Below are 13,255 nucleotides of genomic sequence, written 5' to 3'. Positions count from 1 at the left end.
ACCTACTTCTTTTTTTGCATAATCTTTCCATTTTGCAGGAATTTTCAAAAACATATCAAGAGTTCTTTTTGACCGAAGAATGGGTGCAAAATAAAATTGCAGGTTTCAAAAATGAACTTCTAATCAATAAATCACTGTTACAGTTTTAAAAAATGGATTTCAAAAAAACTACTTTTTTTGGATGAAAAATAATTTTAGCACGGAAAATTTTGTCATCAAATTTTTTTTCGCTAATTCTCTTTAAAAATTGTACTTTTGATTTTGATATTCAAAATATTTCCAGGAAATGAAATTCTGGTTCCAGAGTATGTCAACACGACTCGCAATTTTTGATTAAACGTGTAAATTCAATTTTTGTAAATTCAGTTTGAAAAGAATAATTACTCAGATAGGTAATACCTACTTAATTTCCGAACCAAACAATATTGAACCAATTTCAAATTCTATAGCAAACATTTCGATTAAAGTTTTGACTTGGGAAGATGCAATGTAGGTAATGTACATAGATGTAGGTAAGGTACCTTGATGGTCTTCTGATTTTTGGATCACCACCTGTTTGAACAAATACAGACAAAAGTCCAAAGTTCAAGACATCAATCAGCATAGATAGGTAATCTTCGACGTTCATCAGCTTTCATTATTAATTACTTTTTTGACCAAAAAATGAGTACAAAATAAAATTAGAGATCTCAAAAATGAAAATATTGAAACCCATATCGAAATTTTTGAAGTGACTAAAGTAACTTCTATCAGAAGTGACCGAAATGGACCAAAAAGAAGTTGATCGAAAAAAAATCGTATAAAGCTGTAGCAGCTTCTAATCAACAAATCACTGTTACCGTTTAAAAAAATTGGATTTCAAAGATCAACGTTTTTGGATTTGGAGAAAAAAAAAAATTCAGCACGAGAAGAACTTGCCCTGAAAAGAATATTGCATGAAAAACTTTTCTGTTAGCTCTGTCGATCATCAAATACCTAGTTTTTTTTCAAAAAGCTTTATTATCACCATAAACTTTTTTACTAAATCTTCTAAAAAATTACACTTTTGATTTTATTACGTATTCAAAATATTCCCAGCAGATGAAATTCCGGTTCCGGAGTACGTATAAGTATATCAACATAAATCACAATTTCTGATTATATGTGTAAATTCAATTTTTGAAATTCATTTTGAAAGAAATACCATAATTACTCAAGTATACTCAATTCTCGAACTAATCTATTGAATCCAATTACAAATTTTATAGCAAACATTTCAATTAAAATTTTGAACTTGGCAGATTCAATGTACCTTGATAGTCTCCTGATTTTCAGATCAACTGTCTTTGAGCAAATACAGACAGAAGTTCAAAATTTAAGACATCAATCAGCATATAGGTAGGTAATTTTCGACATTCATCAGCTCTCATTATTAATTACCTACCTACCATCTGAAAAATCACATTTCAGCCTACTCCAAAATGGTAGGCCAACAATCGAATGATATTCATCATCATCTTCAAATGATCGATCCCATCCCTCAGATCCTCCAAAAAAACAAAAAAAAAACAAAAATCATCAATCCAAAGACCAATTTCTACTCTTCAGTCTCCATCTCCAGCACCATTCACCTCGCATTCTTCAAATAACACACGATAAATCGCGTACCTACAAACTATACTCGTATAAACATTCAGACACGACGACCCGTCCATTAACACATACTTCAAACGTCTATATCAACACCTCTTTCACATCTTCACTAATAGTCCATACTCCATTCCATCCCATCCATACTCCACAGTCCACACATCTGTGTTCAGCATCATCTCTCGATATCTTAATTGAAATACCCCTCTTTATCATCCATCCTCCCATGGCTCCTAATATACCTTCGCCAATCACCTCGATCGATCATATTGGCTGATTAATCAATCAACTCCGCATACCCCGACGATCCAGTCCAGTCCAATCCCCAATGTACATACTTATATAGGTTCAGGTACCTAGACTAAAAAATCTACAATCGACGAAAAGTGGCTCGACAACGACGACGGTGTTAACTCGCCATAGCGAAATTATACTCTCTCGTCTGTAAGTATATTCAACTAGAGCTGGGTAAATGTCGAAGACCTCTCCCAGTGGTCCTATCGTAGGTATAAACCGGACCGGAACAATTATACGCTCGTAAATCGTATAATTACGTCCAAAAATCACCTTTTAATTACATTTCGACGCTGGCAATGTGTATACGAGTAACCTAGCTCGACCAATGATACGTCTCGCCTCCTTCGAAGACACTCCAGCACACATAAACGAGAAATTAACACCGAAAAAAAAAAGTAAAAACCACCATAAACTCGCGTACACGTACACGTACCTACGAAATAATTTGCTTAATTAATGTACATAGGTAATCATCGGTTATAGCTGAAAAAAAAACCACTACGACGCCATATTTGTTGCGATCTACTTACTTTTCGAATAATATAACGTAGTGTGCTCGTTATTTCAAGTACTAATTACATGCCACAAGAAGAAGAAGAACACAAGTACACGTATTACGTACCTACTAATACTAAAAAAAAAGGCAAGGGGGAAATACGTTATAAAAAATAAGTGGATGTCGCATTTTAAAATAAAGAATGAATAAGTAAAAAACAAAACCACGGTGGGCAGAACCATTTCGATGGTTTTTTAAAAGGTGGGATTTCTCCCTCTTTTTTGCCCATCGTCTGGCTGCTTCCTGGCGCACTCTGGTGGCCCGTGCCAGCATCATTTCTCTATACTTTAATCAAACACAATGCCTACTGCAGCATCATCAATGTTTACCCATTCAGTTTCTTACGGTTACGGTTGTGGTGATGTCGGCTGTTTCGTTTTGCCGCCAATTTTTATTTATTTAATATTTCGAAAAAATATCTAATTTTTCGTCCTCTTGTTTATATTTTCGCGATTTTTACGCGATTATTTTTGGTGCGCGATTATTTTTCATATTGATGTAATTTTTTTAAATTTTTTTCGTTATTTGTTGTGTTTCTGTTTCGTTATCATTTTTCATTATTTTCCTGAATGGAATTTTTTTCCAGTACGTTTTCTACGTACATGTTGGTGATAAAAATTGGAGTAATTTTACCTACATTTGTGCCAGCAATGAATCGAGCAAACCTCCTACAGTATCCATGAATCGGTCATCTTAATCATCTTTATTATTATTATCTACCTATCGTCTCATTTCCATAGTTTTTTTTATTCTACCATCAATTTGGAAATTAGTTTGCGTCGCGTCCAGTTCGAAAAATCGTAGTATTTGTTTAACGATTAAATAGGTAGAAGAAGAATCAGAAGAGAGACAAAAACCGTATAATAATATTAATAAAAGTAGGATAGATTGTATAAATAACGTCCATCGTGAGGCAGTATATTTAAAGTTAACGGCTCCAGGCTCAGCGGGAGTTGACATATGCTTGTAAAAAAGTGCCGTTCGGACATAACTCGTTTATTAATTTTTTTAAAATAATATAAAAAAAGAGTTCGGTTTGTTTTTTCTTTTTTTTTGCTCCTCTGTGAGAAGTATATATTTTTTTTCACTTATACAAATCTATTACTGATTATTTATTCATTGTATTTATGGTAATTTTATTCGACGACTGACACGACGATGGCGCGTTTAAACGTATTTTATTCATCGGTGTTGTGTACATTGTTGTGGCTCGGTTTCGGTGGTGATGATGGTGTTTTGGCTGAGGAAGAAATCGGATCGCCTTTGAGGATCGCTCAGTGTAGAGCTCATTGTATCGTTAAGGTGAGTTGAAAATTTGGATTTTGATTAAGTTCATCGTGCTGAAAGGTACCTATTTCGAATTGAACACCACATAATGGTTTGTATAGGTATTAGTCACGTGTTTTCGTCTGATTTGGACCTATCGAGAGACTTCGAAGAAGTTGGAATCATTTTCTTATAAGACTGTGGGATTATGATTTTGATGATAAGAAATCGAATTGAAATTCTTAATTCAAACACGAGAAATTGACGAACGAGATTACCTGCAATTTTCCCTCATTTCCATTAAAATTGGTGAAAAATTATTCCCTAAACAGACTTTTACTGAAATATAAATATTCAAAGATTGAGGAAACAATTTGAGGTATTTTTTTCATTCGAACTTGATTTTTATACATTCAATTAACTCCAAAAAGGTAAACAAACCAGCTGATTTCTTCGACCCTTCTTCGTGCAAGTCTAGGTACAAATTTATCGAAAGGGTTTTTCTGATTCTGAAAGAATTGCTTCGAAAAACAAGATGAAAAATATTTGGAAAACTTGATTTTTTTTGGAGAAGTGGATTGTGGATAATTTTTCCAAATCTACATCGACATCGAGCATTTTTTCAGCAAATGTTGATATTTTTTCTCATTCGCATTTTTGAAAAATTCGTCGCCTGTTTTCAGGTATAGATTCCTCCAAATTTTTCACAAGATGATTTTTTAAAAAGAAAACTAGGTAGATATCAATATAAAAATCAAATGCTCCAAATGCTCGACTGGAAAGGCCCAATGCTCAAGTTTCAAACTCTTGGGAAATTTTTTAGTTCGAAAAATGACGAAGCCCTCGAGGGAAATGAGAAGAGAAGAGGGGGTTAAAGTCTGAATTTCATCAAAAATTTACTTCAAATTTTACAACTTTGGGATCAGAAATTTTTTACAAATATTTGAGTAGAGAAAAAAATGGGGAATGATAATTTCATCATTTTTTTTCAAATCAATGCTCGATACATAATCTTTTTTTTTTGAAAATTCATTGCTAATTTTTTACATTTTTTTCAACTCTCCCTCTTCTCCTCCCCCCCAAATAAACTCAACAAAAAATCTCAGAAGACCAAAAAAAAGTTATTCAATAAAAATCTTAAAAATAGTGAAACCTTGAAAAATATGTGAAAACAAAGAAAAGAGTCATTTCAAATTTTGTATAATTTCGTACGAAATTTTACGAATTGGAAATCATGAGAATTTTCAGGAATTCCAATAAAAGTATTGAAACAAAAAAAATGGAAAATAAGTAAAGTTTTTGAAGAGCCTGAAAAAATCGTTCAAATAAAAAATTTTTTACTAAAAAATAACAGTTTATATTAAAAGAATGTAGATGTTTTTTTCGAACATCCGCTGTTTGTTTTTCTACGAGTACATCCAAATTTCAAGGGAAAAAATGCTCCATGAAATTGGGACTGAAGAGTATAGATAGATATTTTTTTAGATTAAAATTTCATCAATATTTTGAATTTTTGGGAATTTCGAGAAGGAAAAAAATTATAATCGTTGGAAAAAAATGTGCCCAGTATTTTTTGGTCAGATTTTTTTTCTAGATAACATTTGTGGTTCATTTTTTTTTTTTTTTTGAAGAAATTTTGTTCAAATTTTCTATTTTCTTCCACCGCTTCCCCTTCCAAGCTCTCTCCCCAATGAGAAATACATCTGAAAAATTGACACGAAAATGGTCACCTTCAAAGCAGAAAAAAAGTAGAAGAGAGGAGGAAAGTACCAAATCGAAAATTTTTTCATCTGAATTTCATTTTAAATTTTACAAATTTAGGATTCACGTCAATTTTCACGAATTTTAGGACTGAATGGCGTTCAAATAATCCTCTTAGTTCGATCTTTCCCTGCTCCAAAAATGATTTCAAGAATGTCAAATGCTCTAAATGCTCGACTGGAAAGGGCCAATGCTCAATTTGAAACACTTGAGACATTTTTTAGTTCGAAAAATGTAGATTGACATGTAGTTTATAGGAAATTGGAAAAATGACGAAGCCCTCGAGGGGAATGAAAAGAGGAGAAAGGGTGCAAGTCTGAATTTCATCAAAAATTTACTTCAAATTTTACAACTTTGGAATCGTAAAAATTTTCACAAATTTTGAGTAGAGAAAAAAAATGGAGAACGATAATTTTTTTCATTTCTTTTTCAAATCAATGCTAGATAAAAATACATATAATATTTATTTTTTTGAAAATTCATTGCTAATTTTTTACATTTTTTTTGAAATCCCCCTCCTCTCCCCCCCTCCAAAAATAAAATAACGAAGAATCGCAGAATAAAACTCAAACTGAAAAAGGCAATTCAATAAAAATTTTAAAAATATGGAACCTTGAAAGAAAGGGTGAGAAACAAAGAGAAAAGTCATTTTAAATTTTATAATTTCGTACTAAATTTTACGAATTGGAAATCATGCGAATTTTCAGGTGTTCCAATAAAAATATTGAAGTATAAAAGAAGGAAAAAAAGTTGTCAAAGGGACTTGAAAAAATCGTCGAAAGAAAAACATTTTTTTTTTTGGATTGAAATTTCATCAACAGTTTGAATTTTTAAGAATTTTGAGACGGAAAAAAATTACAATCGTTGGAAAAAATTGTGTCCAATATTTTTTGGTCAGAATTTTTTTCCAACATTTGTGGGTATTTTTTTTACAAATTTTGTTCATATTTTCTCTCTTTTCACCTCTCTAACCCCCTCAAAGCTCTCAGCTTCCCCAATGGTAAACATGTATCTGAAAAATTGGTACAAAAATGCCTTTTCCAAAGCAGAAAAAAGTTAGAAGAGAGGAAGAGGGGGGAGTACAAGTCGAAATTTCATCTGAATTTTATTTTAAATTTTACAAATTTAGATTCATGTCAATTTTCATGAATTTTAGAACTGAAAAATAAATTAAAAAGCTTGCGAATTGCCATAAAAAATTCTTAAAACAACATGTTTTTTTCCAAACTATTGTTAATTTTTTTTTGAAAACGTTCGCTGTTCACATTTCAGACTGAATGACGTTTAAATCATCCTCTTGGTCCCTTCCCTGCTCCAAAAATTGTTTCAAGAATGTTTGTGAAAAAAATTAGGACAAAAAAAGACTTTTTTCAAGCTCCAATTTCATAAATTGAAAATTCTGCAATATTTCATTTTTATCTTTATAAATAGTTGGAAAAATATTAGCACTTTTTACAAAATGGTTTTTTAAGATGAAAAAAATTCAATCGAAGGGGAGAGAAAAACAAAAATAAAAAGAGAAAATTTTCAGTTTTAGTTTTTATTTTTTCTAAATAGGTAATTGTTGGAGGAAGAAATGAACTAAATTCAAAAGATGATGTGGCCCTGAATTGGATTATTAGTCATTTTTTTCAAGTCCTCAATGGCAAAAAAAATCAGTTCAACTTAAAATTCAAACTGAAAACAGTTAAAAAAGAAAATTTTTTTCAAACAACTCATACACATTCCATTTATTTTTATCATAATACTTTTTTAAATTTTCGTTGGCCGGGGGAGGGGAAGAGGAGTAGGGAAATTTGTCATTTGAAAAAAAAACGTTGCCAACACTCTGCTAAAATACTGCACAATGAAACTTTGTAAGATCTTCAGAAAATTTCATGAAAATTTGGTGGTTTGTTTTTATCTTCAATCTTCAATTTCCGAGTTTTCCCCCTTTTTATCTACTCATTTTTTTTTTTTTGATATTTTGCTCAAATTCTTCGATTTTTTCATCTTACTGGAAATTTTTAAAATAGATTTATTCATCTGAAAAAATATGACTAGGTATAATTATCTGAGCCTTTGAAATGTTTCGAGGCATTAGACCAGTTTTGGAAAAAAACATAATGAATTTTTAAAGTTTGTTGGGGTCGCTATCCATAATTTCTGTGATGTTATTTGATGATTAGGAGACCAAAAAAAAAATCAGTTTCTAAAAAATTACCTAATTTTGAGTTTTTCCCGCAATTTTAGAAACTTGCAATTATTTTTTTTTGAGTGTTTGTAATTTTACACTAGATTTGGTACTGAAAACCTAGCAAACTTTCGAAGTTTCGATTCCCTTTTATTTCCAATTTTAATTCAATTGCGAACTTTTCCCTCTTCGTATTGAAAATAAATACCATCACCGAAAATAATATTTCCCCCTTAATTTTCAATCAAACCACACCGCACTAAAAATAAGCTACCTGTGAAAAAAAGTTACCCCAACGTGATCAAATACCTTCGCAACATAGTTTAAAAATCAACCCAGTAATTGAATCACCGAGTAGATAATTTTTATTTAATTTCTTCCCTCCCTATACAATAATTTATTATAGGTTTGCGAGTCGAAATATTATAGGTTCAAATACCTTTGGAAGGGACATTACCGCCAGCATCATGTACACTGGAGATAATTTCAGAACACCAAAACACCATGGTACAAATACATATGATAGTTATACAGTATGTTATCAAAACTCCATTAGACAAGGCGAGGAATAATCAAGAACCTTACGTCCAATTAACCGTAGTGTGTCGTATTCGGTAGCCCCTTCGGGGTAAAGGGTAAAAAATACCCTTTAGTTGGGCGCAAATGACCCGGCAATCAACAATGCAACGCGGGAAAATTAATCTAAAAATGATACTCGTAGCTATTTTGAAAAAAAAAATCTGCCGGAGGTGCTATACGAACGTATATACCGTATGTAGTTACTCGATTAAAAAAATATTTGTATTAGAGGGAGTCGTTTTCGATATACTCGGTATCTCGTAGGTATCTATTTACAAATACATTTTGAGAGAGGTTTTTTTTTCAACTGTTTATAACGATGAGAAAGATACCATCGAAGATACGAAACACGATATCTTGTGCAGTTTCAAAGATGAAGCCACAAAGAACAATTCGCATCGATTTCGTTTTTCGTTTAAGTTATCTATAATATGTAGGTAGGTAAGGTACTGATAAAAGTAAACATAGAAAATTCGTACTGCTTCAGCGAGTATAACGAAAGTGGAAATCGTGCAGTATCTCGTGTTTATATAAAATATTGTCGACTAAAATTACACTACATAAAGTTATTAGTCCAATTACGCGAGTATATGGCGTTGGTTGGCGCTCTGTAGCTATAGCTATAGGTATATAGGTAAAGGTATACACGCGTATAAGAAATTTAATAACCACCTTTAGGTTCTCTGTCACGATATTTACCCAAAAAAATAATACTTTTCCACAAAACAGCATTTTGATGTCGAACCATACCGCGTAGGTATTTTTTTCCACAAAAAAGTACCTAGCTTGGTTATATAGACACGTTTACAGAATATAAAAATTACAATCCATTTTGAAAACTGCCACGTGTATTGTAATAATTTTTTTAAAAATATTTTTAAAATTTATATTCCTAACACGCGTGTACTGCCTTAAAAAAAATCTGTATTAGGCTGGAGACCGTATTCGAGAGAGGAGACAAAATGAGTCGTAAAAATATTCAGATTCTGGTTGATGAACAGAAAAATATTGTAGGTATGAAAAAAAAAATAGGTAAGAAATCAACGGGTGTGATCGTCGAATGAGAAATGGGTCTAATAAAGCTTATCTGGTATCTAAAAGAAGAAACTCGTGTTATAGTTCGAACATGTTTTTAGATGAGGGTTTTTGTACACTGTCGTATTCGATCCTGAATCTTTCACTATCACCGTAGAATCGAGTTTTTATGTAGAAGAGAGATCTCGGTGTCGTTGGTTTTGAAAGGGTTTGTATAGTAAAAAAATGTCTCACGTAGAAGGTTATAAAGGTGATGGATTTTTTCAAAAAAATATATTATACACGAGTACATGAGAAATATTTTCTAATTGTGTCGACATTGGTATGATATTGGTGATGGAGTAGGTTTTTTGATATCGTTAATTTTATTTGATGAATTTGAACGAATAAGGTGAAAAAACTTGATGATTTTTTTAATAAATTGACCAGTATTTATCTGTACGTGGAGGACGCTCTCTCCCCCTCCCCCTCCTTCAGAATCATGATTATCTACTCAAAAAGAAGGTCGAAATTCTCTCTCTATTTGATCATTGAGGTCGACTTTTTTTTAGCAAAATGGATTTATCATTTCGCCGAACCAATTCCACCTTCAAAATTCCAATTTGAATTTAATTTCTTTTTAAAAATACTCATTCGAAAAACTTTTCTTTTCAAACTTTTTTTGGCTTATCATTTTTGATATTTTTTTAAGCAAAAATTATTCGGAATTTTTCTTGATTGGGGGCTGAAAAAAAGGATCAATCACGCAAAAGATATCTTCAACAATTTCTTTTGAGGTCAAATATACATATTTTTTACCCAAATTAAATCATTTTGAGATTGAAGTCACTCAAAATGAAAAAAATTTAGCTCCAGAGGTGCTCTTGGTGTAAGTACCTACGAGTATAAGTCCTCAAAGAGAACACATTTAAAAAAACCAAAAAAAACGTGTTTTTCGCCCCATCATCTACCCAACTTGTTTTGGAAAAAATTGCACAGTTTCAAAAAATAGTATTCGAGATTCTGCGTCGACCCAGGCACTTGCCTTCAAAATCCAAGACCATGTTTAAGGTTCTACTGATCGGTGGAAAATTTGCATAGAGCTTATTTTTTGAGTGAATTCGTGTTTTGAAAATGTTTTCTTCTCGAATACTTTACACTACAAATTATAAACTGGGGAAACATTTTGGAATGCACTGGTGTCAATATTTTTAATGATTTCTACTTCAATATCGAAAAATTGAAGAAAAAAAAATAGCCAAAAACCCACAATTTCTTTTTGTTTTTTGAAATTAGCAATCAAGGAAAAAAATTGATACCTCTGCGATTCAAAATATTTCCACAGTTTGAGAAATAATAAGTATTTTTCGATGTTTTTAGCTCGATTAAAACGAAATTTTGGAGAGAAAAAAATTTGGAAACATGAATTCGACCAAAAATTTGCCAGAAGTGGTCTTGGATTTTGACGTCAATGGCCTCTAGATCGACGCAGAATCTAAAATACTTTCACTTGGGGCTGGATTATTTTATCCAAAACAGGTTGGGTAGGAACTAGAGAAAAAATTAATGTCACGAGTTTTCCAAAAATTCTCCTTTTTTTGAGGGCCAATATCTTCCCTCCAGGAGCATGCCACCCGAGCTCAAATTTTTCCTGAGTGGCTTCCAACTCGAAATAGACTTCACTGAATTCGCTTCGACATTTTTTTCCTGCTACTTATTCATCCCCAATTCTCCATGTACGAAAAAATCTTCTTAGATACTCACCCGAACAAAATCCCTGGTAGGCTAATTACTTACGTCAAATAACCCGGTAATTACAGAAAATTACCCAATAAATAATAACTGCGAAGACAATTACTTGATAATTCCAGCGAACTAGAACCTACCTTATTGAGTGAATACATCTTTCATGATGCATATTTTGTGTCTGATTGGATTGAAAGTTTTCAATAAAATTATCAAAAAAATAAAAAAATATTTGAGCACTTCTGTAGAATTTTTAGCTTAAAATTTATTGTGCGATTGTTTTAGGGGTTCTCGAGAAAAATTGTCATAATCATGACCTATTAAAAAACTAAAAAAGTTGAAATAAAAATCAAAAATTCTTTCAACATTTTTAAAGCACTTTTGATTTGAAAAAAGTGTCATGCAACCTGTCAAAATGGATTGAAATTTTGAAGAAAAAAAACACAAAAGTTCATTTCAAAATTTTTTGAACTTCTTTGTAGAATTTTAAGCCTAAAATTGGGGCATGGTTTTCAGAAGTTTTGAAAACGTATCATGCAACGAATCAAAAAGGATTAAAATTTTGTAAAAAATCAGAAATTTTCATCAAAACTTAATTTTTGAGGAGTTTTGAAGAATTTTGAGCTTGAAATGTAGTAATGATGTTTGAGATTTTCGAAGAGGGTTTCATGCGACCTATAAAATAAGCTAAATAGGTAACTATCAAATTTGAGTTGATTTTGTTGAAATTACTCTGGTCAAGATGTTCTCAAAGCTTGCTAAAAAAAAAAAAAAAGACGAATGAAAATCAAGCATAGGTACCTAAAATCTATGAAAGTAGACCTTATTAGAAGCTTTGAGACCCTCTGATAGATTTTTCATTGGTCTCAATACTAATCTCAGAATGATGATAGACGAGCGGGCAAGCCTAAAAAACGAGAAAATCGTATTTTTGAGGTCGCAACTTCTCCTCCCTCACCTAGGTGATGGTACGACTGCAATGATGAGCTCTAAAATTATCAATACTGCACAACCTTTTTCTAAAAGGGTTATTTTTAGCATAAGATGCATTGTTGGCAACGTCGCATTTTTTCTATTGAAAATGTAACATAATCATTTCAAGGTCGAGACTCAAGAATCAAATAGGTAGGACGATGAGGTGATGACAAATTTATAGGATGAAAAAAGACCAGCTTTCTGGCCTACTTCAACTTTCTGGAATAGTGTTTGATTTTTTAAACCGTTTCAGTGCTTCTAATATGATATTTACTGGAGCTAACGTCATAATTAGGGCGAATTTTACTGAAAAATGTGACATTTGAGAAAATGTTGGCTGAAAAGTGTGAAAGTGTGCTTTATCACCCTCTTCCTGACGAAAAAAAAAATGGGAAATTGCGAGTGTATAACCAATCGATGACACCTGTATCAAAACAATTCCTCTTCGTTCTGGAGATGAAAAATAACAAAAACACAAAAATGTAAAATATGTATTTCATTGGAGGCTCCAGAATACCATAACCAGAACAATGAAAAATCCGCTGATGTATTTGAAACGATTTCAAAATGTCCATCGAGCATTTTTATTTTTTATTTTTTTTGGATGGACTTAAGACGAATATTCAGAGTTGGAATCTCACAAAATGGACCTAAAAATTTCAAACTTCGGCAGGTTTTTGAATTTTTGAAAATGAAAAATGGACATATGTAATTGATTTCCTCCAACTCGATGGACTCAAATATCAAAACTCTGAAACCAGAACAGACCCCCCCCCCAGCAAATCATCTCGTGGAAAATCTGGCGACCGATCAAATTTCCATCTTTGGTGGAATAAAACTACCCCCGAACCACATCATATTTCACCATACTACCTTACTATATAAAAGCAAACTCACGCATACTAAGATTATAAAAATACTCCTCGGTAATATTTTTCCATCGCATCCCTTAATAAAGAGTGGTAACACGTACGCATTTATTCGTAGAATACTCTTCTACTTCTACTTCCACACACAGGACACAGCACAGAATACACATACGCACGTTGGATATTTATGGGATCTGTGCGCTAGCTCGTTCTCGGTTGTAATGATTTATCAACGTAATTGCCTATTCATTCCCGAGAGCTCGGCAACATTCAGCGGACCCATCTTTACTCCATACAAATGAACGGATGACTTGCTTATCCCATGTTAACGCGAGTGATTTAAAATTGCTGCTGCGAATGGATGATGAGGTGCATGCCGAATGGGGCTGT

The 13,255-nt window shown here is 32.3% G+C and overlaps 1 protein-coding gene across 1 annotated transcript in view; it reads left to right on the top strand.

Moving 5' to 3' along the window:
* The first annotated feature begins 2,805 nt into the window (after window positions 1-2,805).
* The window catches only part of LOC135834785 (uncharacterized), a 272,925-nt gene continuing 262,475 nt past the window's right edge, over window positions 2,806-13,255 (top strand). Inside the window, exon 1 of the mRNA XM_065348753.1 lies at window positions 2,806-3,784. Within this exon, the coding sequence (XP_065204825.1) occupies window positions 3,641-3,784 (144 nt within the window). The 5' untranslated portion in view covers window positions 2,806-3,640. The remainder of the gene's footprint in view (window positions 3,785-13,255) is intronic.

Source organism: Planococcus citri, chromosome 2 (genome assembly GCF_950023065.1).
Source record: "Planococcus citri chromosome 2, ihPlaCitr1.1, whole genome shotgun sequence".
Lineage (NCBI taxonomy): Eukaryota > Metazoa > Arthropoda > Insecta > Hemiptera > Pseudococcidae > Planococcus > Planococcus citri.
The sequence above is the reverse complement of the archived record's forward strand: the minus strand, read 5'-3'. Positions and strand labels throughout refer to the sequence as shown.